The sequence below is a fragment of the Egretta garzetta genome, unplaced genomic scaffold (assembly GCF_000687185.1).
Source record: "Egretta garzetta isolate BGI_Z169 unplaced genomic scaffold, ASM68718v1 scaffold1177, whole genome shotgun sequence".
Classification (NCBI taxonomy): Eukaryota; Metazoa; Chordata; class Aves; order Pelecaniformes; family Ardeidae; genus Egretta; species Egretta garzetta.
In genome coordinates, this window is record NW_009260215.1 from 8,261 (window position 1) to 18,208 (window position 9,948).

At 57.3% G+C, this 9,948-nt stretch overlaps 1 protein-coding gene across 1 annotated transcript in view; it reads left to right on the forward strand.

Annotated features, from left to right (window-relative positions):
• Window positions 1-456: 456 nt before the first annotated feature.
• LOC118452637 (E3 ubiquitin-protein ligase rnf213-alpha-like) overlaps window positions 457-9,948 on the forward strand; it is a 14,569-nt gene continuing 5,077 nt past the window's right edge. Inside the window, exons 1-17 of the mRNA XM_035897612.1 lie at window positions 457-680; window positions 1,232-1,425; window positions 1,933-2,053; window positions 2,429-2,529; window positions 3,000-3,173; window positions 4,132-4,304; window positions 4,388-4,484; window positions 4,570-4,684; window positions 5,818-6,001; window positions 6,359-6,567; window positions 6,771-6,866; window positions 7,139-7,354; window positions 8,112-8,193; window positions 8,517-8,551; window positions 9,313-9,407; window positions 9,612-9,762; window positions 9,848-9,947. Of these exons, the coding sequence (XP_035753505.1) occupies window positions 540-680; window positions 1,232-1,425; window positions 1,933-2,053; window positions 2,429-2,529; window positions 3,000-3,173; window positions 4,132-4,304; window positions 4,388-4,484; window positions 4,570-4,684; window positions 5,818-6,001; window positions 6,359-6,567; window positions 6,771-6,866; window positions 7,139-7,354; window positions 8,112-8,193; window positions 8,517-8,551; window positions 9,313-9,407; window positions 9,612-9,762; window positions 9,848-9,947 (2,284 nt within the window). The 5' untranslated portion in view covers window positions 457-539. The remainder of the gene's footprint in view (window positions 681-1,231; window positions 1,426-1,932; window positions 2,054-2,428; window positions 2,530-2,999; window positions 3,174-4,131; window positions 4,305-4,387; window positions 4,485-4,569; window positions 4,685-5,817; window positions 6,002-6,358; window positions 6,568-6,770; window positions 6,867-7,138; window positions 7,355-8,111; window positions 8,194-8,516; window positions 8,552-9,312; window positions 9,408-9,611; window positions 9,763-9,847; window position 9,948) is intronic.

Below are 9,948 nucleotides of genomic sequence, written 5' to 3' on the forward strand. Positions count from 1 at the left end.
GGCGGAGAGGGGATCTCATCAACACATACAAATATCTGAAGGGTGGGGGTCACGAGGATGGAGCCAGACTCTTCTTAGTGGTGCCCAGCAGCAGGACAAGGGGCCATGGGCACAACCTGAAGCAGAAGAGGTTCCAGTTGAACATGAGGAAGAACTTGTTGACTGTGAGGGTGCCCGAGCCCTGGCCCAGGCTGCCCAGGGGGGCTGTGGAGTCTCCTTCTCTGGAGATATTCAACCCCCGCCTGGACGCTGTCCTGTGCCCCTGCTCTGGGTGAGCCTGCTTGAGCAGGGAGGTGGCACTGGGTGAGCTCCGGAGCGCCCTTCCCACCCTTGCAAGTTAAAATAATTATAATTATGATACTATTTTTTCGATGAGGGAACGTCATGCGGGGGACGGCAGCGATGCGAAGCTTCCCACCTCAGCCCCCCTGCCGCTTGCTTGGAGCCGAAATTAACACTTTTTATTTTACCCGCAGATTCTATCAAAAGTTGTCTTAGCCAGCGCAGAACGTCTCTGCTTCTCTGTGGGCAGAGGGGAGATGGCCTTCTCCCCAGTTTGGCTCCACATGGAATATTTCTACCTCCGGGACGACTACCAGCTCTTCGTTGACATAGCAAACAGCAACGTCGCCGTCATAAGCGAGCTGCAGGCAACGTACGAGACGCCCCCCCCCAAAATGGTGAGCAAGGAGCTGCTTTTGCTCTCGGACCCCCTTCTCCTATGGCCTTTGACCGTGAGGGGCTCCGCTGCTTCCGTCACCGAATTCCACACGATGCCGTTCATTAGAGAGCTTCGCGTTTGTGTCGCTCTGGGTACCGCGTTGACGTCTCCTGAGACGCATGGACCCTAGAGGTGGACGGGCTTCGCTGTGTCGCGCTGCAGCGGTGGCCTCCAGCTCCTTCACTCGCCACACCCGTGGGGAGATGGCCGTGCCCCTCCTAAAATGCCCGTTGCTTCGAGCAGCAAGCCAAGGCTTTTAGGGAACTCCCCGTGGCGATGCCAAGATCCTTCTTTCTCCAAGGCGCCCTTAGGCTCATCAGAGTCCTTCCTGGTTTACAAATGCCACAACTTCACCCGTAAAAGTCCGTTTCTTTCTGACTCAGCCCTGCCCACTACTCTAAAAGCTCCACCAGCACCTAGTCAAGCCGTGTCCCTTCCCGCCGTGCCACTCACCGGCGAGGTCAGTCCTTTACCCGGATTTTTGCTCTCTCTTTACCAACGCCGTTTCAGTTTGTCACTCTCGACGCCTTGAAGATTCTCCTGGAGAAAGTGCAGCCCTTGGAAGACGCCCTTCTGCCCTTTGATGCCTGCATCGCGTGGCTCAAAAGCGTCAAGTCCATCAAGCCCTGGGTGGAGTGGATCAGCCTGGACAACTACCAGCTTCAGTTCTACGAGGAGAAGAGGAAACTCCTGGAGAGCGTGTTGTAAGTTCAGTCGCTCCCTGTTGATGGGAGTGCAAGCAGCGTTCTGAAAGTCTGAAGGGCTGAAGGTCAGGTGAACTGAAGCCGCCCTCCTGCCTGGGGAGCCGGAGGAGTCACAAGTCCTCCAACTGTCCACTCCTCCCTGGTCCTTCCTCATCATCACGAACAGGGTGGCTCTACCCTGATCAAATCACTTAATCCTGCTGGAATTGCTCCTTGCATGCTTGATGCTGCCAAAACGCTTCTCTGGAGCGGGGTGAGTTAGGTCCCTCCAGAGACGACACCCAGAGCTGGGCCGGCCGTTTGAGTTCAGCCCAAGGTTGGTGGAAACAAGCAGCATAGACAGGACCGTGACGCATCTTTCTCCCTTTAACGCTATCTCAGAAGGTCTGGTGTCCTCAAGCGACCCCACAATACCAAGGGACAAGTCACAGAAATACCGGTGGGAAGGGACCTCGGGAGGTCTCTGGTCCCACCTCACCAGCATCGTTTGGGGGCTGTGTTTTGCAGACACCGCTGGACCTGCACCAACATTGTCTACATGCTGATCGACCACCTCCTGCACAATGAGACGCAAATCGACGAGAAGCTCCTCAGGCTTGTGGTGAAGCAGTTCATCTTCCTCTGGAACGTAGGTGTTTGTGGGAGCCGCTCACGGCTGGGAAGCTTGGAAAGGCTCTTCTCTTCCAGCAGACCTCTGCTCCCAGCTGTGGGGAGGGCTTAGCAAGGGGAAAAGGCTGGAAACACCAGCCAAGAGCGAAATGTTATTTGGATTCAGAATCCAAAAATGAGGCTTTGGAATCCAGGAAGGCTTTGCTTGAGAGTTCAAAGGGTTAATCCAGGTTGCTTGCCTTCAGAGGTCCACGCAGACGTCCCTACGTGGCTCTGCTTAATTCTGCTGCTAAAATCTGCCCCCCCTGCAGCACTGACACCCCGTAATGTTCATCCCCCGCGTAAACGGAGAGAGATTTCTGCCAAACTTGCACCATGTGTTTATCTTTTGCAGCGCCTCTACACCATGCCGGGATCTGAGCCGGAAAAGACTTTTGATTTGGTGACAAAAGTGCTGAAGAAATGCAACGAGAACGCCGACGTTGTGTACCTGGTGTAAGTCTGGGCTGAAAAAAGTTGGCTTTAGGGTCGTTCTCCATCGATGCAAAATTTGTAAAGGGTGGGGGAAATGCATCATCACTTAGGGGCGAACCTCTTTGGGCCAAAGGGAGGCCACACTGATGAAGCCAAGGGGTGAGAGCCTGTCTCAGAGGTGAGGAATCATCTCTGGAGGAACTCCTCTTAGGTGTGGTGCCAAAGAAACCCCCTCCCCTTCACCCAGCCATCCCCACCATGGACCTCTCTGAGGTGGGATGGTCCTCGTGCAGCTCGGAAGCTGCCAGGCCCTGAAGCGGTGGTGGGTCACTCTGGTTCTCCACTGGCCGTTGAGATATAGCCAAAAGCGGCCACCCAGCTTCATCCCCCACCACCCCAGGGTGTATGTTAGGCAGGAGCCGGCCTACGCCCCCACCTCGAATCTGGCAGCGGCGCTGAGCTGCCTCTTCTCTTGGTGGTGTCTGTCACAGGAAGGGGGTGAAGGAATGCAAGAGCTGCCTGCAGGAGATCACTGACCCGGCAGAACTGCCCTGCAGCCACATCTTCTGCACACAGTGCATCCAGGAGTGGGAGAACAAGCGGTGTAAGATCTGCAAGGAGGAGTTCCCAGAGGATTACACACCCACGGCTTCGGAGGCCACGAGGTATCCCGGCGCTGGCAAAATCCTGCCTGTCCCAAGTGCCTTCATGTTAAACTGGGGGATCGAGGGTGCCCTCAGTCAGTTTGCAGATGACACCGAGCTGGGTGGGAGTGTGGATCTGCTGGAGGGGCAGGGGGCTCTGCAGAGGGACCTGGCCAGGCTGGATCCATGGGCCCAGTCCAATTGGGTGAGGGTCAACAAGGCCAAGGGCCGGGTCCTGCCCTGGGGTCACCACAACCCCACGCACCGCTCCAGGCGTGGGGAAGAGCAGCTGAAGAGCTGCCTGGTGGAAAAGGATGTGGGGGTGGTGGTCAATGGCCAACTCAACACGAGCCAGAAATATGCCCAGGTGGCCAAGAGGGCCAGCGGCATCCTGGCTTGTATCGGGAGTGGTGTGGCCAGCAGGAGCAGGGCAGTGACCGTGCCCCTGTCCTGGGCACTGGGGAGGCCACCCTTCGAATGCTGGGGAACAGTTGGGCTGGGTGAGCTTAAAGGGCTTTTCCAACCCAAACGATTCTGTGATTCTATGGATGTCACATCCAGGAGGGTGGGTGAGACAACGCTTGGTGTCTGATGTGGGAAGGGAGACCTGAGCAAATGGCCGCAGTCCCCGGGGGGCCCAGAGGTGGATGGGTGCGTGGGGGAGAGCGATGTCCCTGCGGCAGGAGAAGGCGGGCGCTGTGCTCTGGGGCGAGGATGGCAGAGGCGGTGCTGAGGGCCAGGGTTTGGTGGTGGGATGGCAGGGTTAGGGGAATGGTTGGGCTTGGTGATCTTCAAGGTCTTCTCCAACCCAAACGATTCCATGATTCTGTGTTTCTGAACACTGGGATAGACGATGCTGGTGCCTGCACAAACGGCTGCCTCGTCTCCCTGGTTTGGGCCCTGTGCTCACTTCGTGTCTTCCCTTGGTTGGAGGTTGACCACGCACCTCGCTTTTCTTCTTCCCCCTCCCCTCCCCCAGGGAAGCTGTTGCCTGTCACAACAAGTTCCGGAGGAAATGCAATTCCTTCTTCATGGAGTTCATCACCATGTACTTTTTGGGCGACAGAGAGCCACCCTCCGCCAAAATCATTCAGCGGCTGATCCAGTTTGTGGCTTGCAAACCCAACCCCGAGCATCAGGCGGGGAAAAGGGGTAAAAGACCTCGATTCCCTTCCACCTGGCTCCGCCCTCGCACTCTTGGAAGTCAACTAATGGCTGTCATCCTTCCTCCCTAGTGTACAAGCCCAAAAGCGAGTTGTCGCCCTTCGAAGAGTGCATGGACACCAGTCCTACCATCCAGTCCTCCCTCCTGAAGCTGCTGCTGCGATGCGGGTCAGCCCCTGGGTTGCTCCCAAACCCCATTCCTGAACGTTTTGGCTACGCGGGTGCTGATGCTCTGGCTCCTTTTCCACCCTAGGTTCAACAACGTCAAGGTCCACTTGGAAGAATACCTGTCCCAGATGGAGGAAAAGCTAATATCCCACCACAGTAGCATGGACGACTTCTACTTCATGGTGGTGCACTGTCTGGAGGTGGGTGCCCGTTGGCTGGTGTGGTGATTTGACCTCAGCTGGGTGCCAGGGGCCCACCAAAGCCGCTCTATCACTCCTGCTTCTTCCACCTCGGGAGAGGACTCTGCCCCTGCTCCAGCGTGGGATCCCTCCCATGGCAGACAGTCCTCCACAAACTTCTCCAACGTGAGTCCTTCCCACGGGCTGCAGTTCTTCACGAACTGCTCCAGTGTGGGTCCCTCCCTCCCACGGGGTGCAGTCCCTCAGGAGCAGAGGGCTCCATCGTGGGTCCATCCCTCCCATGGGGTGCAGCCCCTTGGGAGCAGACGGCTCCAGCGTAGGTCGATAATTTCCATGGGGTGCAGTCCCTCAGGAGCAGACGGCTCCAGCGTGGGTCCCCTGTGGGGTCACAAGTTCCACCAGCAAACTTGCTTCAGTCTGGGCTCTTCTCCACACGGGTCCATGGGTCTTGCCAGGAACCTGATCTGGCGCAGGCTTCCCACAGGGTCACAGCCTCCTTCGGGCATCCACCCGCTCTAGCGTGGGGTCCTCCCTGGGCTGCAGGTGGAGAACTGCTCCACCGTCGACCTCCCTGGACTGCAGGGGGACAGCCTGCCCCACCATGGTCTTCACCAGGGGCTGCAGGGGATCTCTGCTCCGGCTCCTGGAGCACCTCCTGCCCCTCCTTCTTCACTGACCTTGGTGTCTGCAGGGCTGTTCCTCTCACATCCTCTCACTTCTCTCTCTCTCCGGCTACTGTCCCACAGCAGGTTTTGTCCTTAAATGTGTTATCCCAGAGGCGCTTCCACCGTCGCTGATTGGCTTGGCCTTGGCCAGCAGCGGACACAGGGAAAACTTCTGGCAGCTTCTCACAGAAGCCACCCCCTGTAGCTCCCCCCCACTACCAAGACCTTGCTACACAAACCCAGTACAACTGGGAATCCCAACAAGCACCATAGCTTGGAGCCATCACCAAAGCTAAAACCTATTCGTCACATTAATTACCCCTCCCCCCACCCCCCGCCATCTTTCTATGGCTGAGGAACCGAAGGAGGAACTCGCCTTAGAGATGAGGAGAGGGCACAAGGAAGAAGGAGGAGCTGCTCAGTTGTCCCCCACCTTCGGCGGCTTAAAATATTGTCTCTCTCGAGCAGGACTTCATGTATTCTTCTTCGGAAGAAGACGTCAGCCAGCTGGCTGAGAGCTGCCTCTCCACCGCAGACCTGGCTGCTTTCTGCAAGCCTGATGTCTCAAGAATTAACAGCCTCCAATTCATCGCCCAGCTCCGGCTCTCCATCAGCCACGTGGCCACCGTGCTTGGCAGACAGATGCTTTCCGGTGAGTTCTTTTGCTTAACGTAGCGTGAGAACCGCGCCACCCTGTAAGCAGGCCTAGAAGAAGCCCCCCCCCCCAAAAAGCTCTGGCCTTGGAGATTTTGGGTGGAAAATTCCTGGGTTTATGAAAATTTAAGTCAGTTTGGACAAACTTCCCAGCTCTTCCAACCCCCGACTCGCTGCGTTCTCCAGCATTTCCCCATGTTTTAAGAGAGCCTCCGTACGCTGGCTTGACGCCATGTTTCCACCCGTGGGGAGAAGATCCTACCACCACCTAGATCCTACTACAGCTGCGCTGGTGAAGGACGCACACGACGCGGCGCCACTGGGGCCGGGGCATAACGAGAAACCTCCTTTCCAGCTGCAGATCCCAACGCGCCCGCCGCCGAGGGGGATGAGAAAGAGCAAGAGGTGGTGAATGCGATGAAGCAGCTGGTTGCAAAGGCTCCGACGCCGTGGCCTCAGGTGTTCCTCATCAGAAATCTCTGCGACATCTATGGGCTCACCTCCATGTGGAAGATCCTCCAGGTGGAGAAGTGGATGTTACCCCAAGGGGTAGAGATGTCGCAGGTGGGTTGTTCCTGAAGGGCCTTGTGCGAAAGCAGAGCGGGGGGTGGGCGTGGGATTTGTTGAGCTCAAGCCTTGTGAACTTGATTCATGGGGCTTCCTTCCACTCGAGGAGCGTGACGGGGCCCCGTAGGGTGCAGTCAACCTCTTCTTCATGCCCTTCCACGGCCTTCGTAAGGTAATGACATGCATCTGTGGTTTTTCAGGACAGAAGCACCTGGTCGAACACAACGCTGGTGTTTTCAGTGATGGACAAAACCCAAAACCAGATAAAAAGCCAACCAGAAAACCAGAGCCTGACTGTGAGTATCTGTCGTCTCTCCAACAGGAGGTTTCTGCAGTTTTGGGTCGGGAACCACTGGTTAGTCTGGAACCGTTGATTGATCTGGAACCTCCTAAAACCAGGAGGTTTCCAGCTGCATTGATGGAGAGCTGTGGCAGGTCCCTGCTGCCAGAGGACGCAAATGGGATCTTCCATGGGTGCTGGACCTCAGCAGTGAAGCCAGAAGACCCCTCACGGGGAGGTGCCATGGTGGTGGCCTTCGCTTACGTCCATTTTGCCCAACTTTTGTAGGCTGTCATGAGGCAAATGGAGAACATCCTCCAGTTGCCATCCACCCCAGACGAGCTGCTGGAAGACAAACAGAGGAAGATCATGGATGCTTTGAGCGACAGCGAAGAGCCAGGATTGCTGGAGGTGGTCTTCCACACTGCGCTCACTCTGGCCTTGTTCCCAAGCCGCATCACTCACCTCCTCAGGAACATCTGCTTTAGGCCTGACGTGGTGAAGGTAAGCCTCGAGGCCGAGGTGTCCCGCTCCCTCCACCCCCGCCCTCCTGGCGGACGGGCTTGCTGTGGTCAGCTTGTTGCTCGATAGGTTGTTGGTCCTCTTCCTTCTCGTTCCTTGGGCTGAGAAGTTACCACCACCATCCAGCCCGGTCTACTTCAAATGTGGATGAGATGTATGGTCTCCGGGAGATGCCCGTCCCTCTACTGACTGAGAGGAGCTGGGGGCCTGGCAGAGCTTTGTTGGCAGAGATGAGGCGCTTTGAAGCCCACCTCCGTCTGTCAAAGGTCTTCCATCACTCAGCTGATGGTGGAGACCTTCAGTCCTGAGCTGGGCTTCCCCTCGGGTCTGTCCACGCAGGAGTCGTTCCTGTTAGTTGAGGGCTGCAGGGAGCAACTAGGACATTGTGCTGCTTTTTTTGGAAGGGAAGGCACCAGCCACCTCTGGAGCCTCTCCCTTCCCATCAGGGCCATGTTGGGCCCATGCCGTATTCAGTTCCAGAATCAAACCTCATAAGTAATTGGGATTTGGGGGGGACTTTGCTCATTTCTGGGCACCCCAGCCTCACGGCTCCCTGCCTGCTCCACCTCGCTCCCTCCCTTGGTCCCCATTGCCTCACCAGAAGTCCCTCGCTGATGACAGCGGTCATGCAGGAGGACCCTTCCTCCCCACTGCTTGCTTTTCGAAGCAGAGTTGTTGGGAAGCGAGCTGGGAAGATGGTTACCCCACACCTCACTTGCTACCGCGTTTCCTTTCCAAGGGGTCCTACCTTCCCACCATGCCTGGAGACCTGCTTTTTGATGAGACAAACTGGAAAATTGGGCCGACAGAAAAGATTTGGGGTAAGTATTGGGCAAATCCTGCTCCTCCTGGGCATGTAGGGGACCCACCAGCAACTGACTGCGATCGGCCAGGGGATGGAGGGAAGGGCTTGAAGACTCCTGAAGGCCGTCTCTGTCCTTCTGTTGAGTCCTCCATGATCTCCACCCGGGTGGAGCAACTTTGGGCCCCTTTTTGCCAAGCTTTGTGAGAGGCACGTGGTGGGGCTGGGTGCCCAGAGGTGGGAGCCAGGCCTGTCACCCTCTCGGTCAGCTTCTGGCCACGTTCCCATCATGGAGGTTGTTGCTGGAGATGGCTAACTAACCATGTCCTCTTTCACATGTAGCTTGTCAGTGTGGATTGTGCTGGATTGTCACCGGGGTAAAGTATCTCCTTCTGTCTGGTGGCCTTTGCAGCTCTGGCTTCTTGCACTTCTCATTGCATCGTTGTCACCTCCACAGGCAAAAGCAAGGCTTGGGATGAGCTTCTCAGGTCTTCTCCTGTCTCCCAGAGGCGCCCATTCCCTTTGCACTGTGTTGAAACGCATTTTGGCCTCTTGGCCCGGCTGTTTCTACTGGGTGGCCGCTGTAGATGCTCCTCCTGCTGCCCTGCTCCTCTCCTAATGGGGACTCCAATGTCACCTCCATGGCAAGTGGCCCTTTAGCTCCAAGAGCAGTTGCAATGCTCAGAAGCCCATTGGGCTCTTCTCCAAGCCACTGGGGTGCTTCTCCAAGCCACTTGGGTGCTTCTCCAAACCAGCTGGGTGCTTCTCCAAGCCAGATGGGCTCTTCTCCCAGCCAATTGGGCTCTTCTCCCAGCGAGGCGCTAGGCTAACTGGGGCTGGGATTGGTGTCTCCCCATGGGAGCAGCAGATGGAAGTGGGTGCTTCCAGGTCTTGGTTAGTCTCCTCCCCAAATCGATGCCCAGATGTGTCCTGCTGGCTGTAGGAAGAACCTGGGTGGTCTGGAGATGTTTGCTCACAGGCGCGTGTCCCCTCCTGCCTCTTGTTAGCTGTCCCCATGGAGAAAGCCAGGTGGAGGACATGGAAACCCTCGGGTGCCTTCAGCTTTTGCTAGGTGCCTCCAGCGCCCGGCTGGGCTTCCAACCTCCTCCCTCCCCCCTCCCTCTCTGTCCAAACGCAGTGTGGGTTCCCCACGGAAGTGAAGAAATGCAGCTGCGGTGCCACCGTCGGGGGAAGGAGCCACAACCCTGAGACGGGCTTCGTGCAGAAGGACGTGTAAGTCAACCCACCCGGCTCCGCAGCCCCAGAGGGCTTCACTCGTCCACCTAACCCTCCCGCAGAGCCACGGGTGCGAGGGAAAATGCTGTGGTTGGCCAAAGCAGAGGTCTCGGTGGCCCGTGGACCCGTGGTGGGACCTGGCAAAAGGCGTGGTGGGACCTGGCAGAAGGCGTGGTGGGTGATTGCTCTTTCTGAACGCAGCACCGAGGATAAGACGGAGCGAGGGTACCTCCTGGAGAGCCCCGGCTCACGGACAAACGAGCTGGAGAGGTGCCTGTCCCCTGCCTGCGTCAGTCTGGTGAGAGCGCTGCTCCACTCATCCCTTCTGCTCGGGGTGGGCACGGACACGCAGGTGAGCGACCCCCCACCCCCCAACCCCCTCGCTTGGGAGGAGACCTTCCCCAAAGCCTCATGGAGGACCCTGCCCCCGCTTTCAGGCAGTTCTAGACCTGATGAAACACAAACCAGGGGATGTGGAAAAATTCTTCTGGGGCCACCTTGAGAAGGACATCACATACCTGGGAGAAGCACTCAGCAG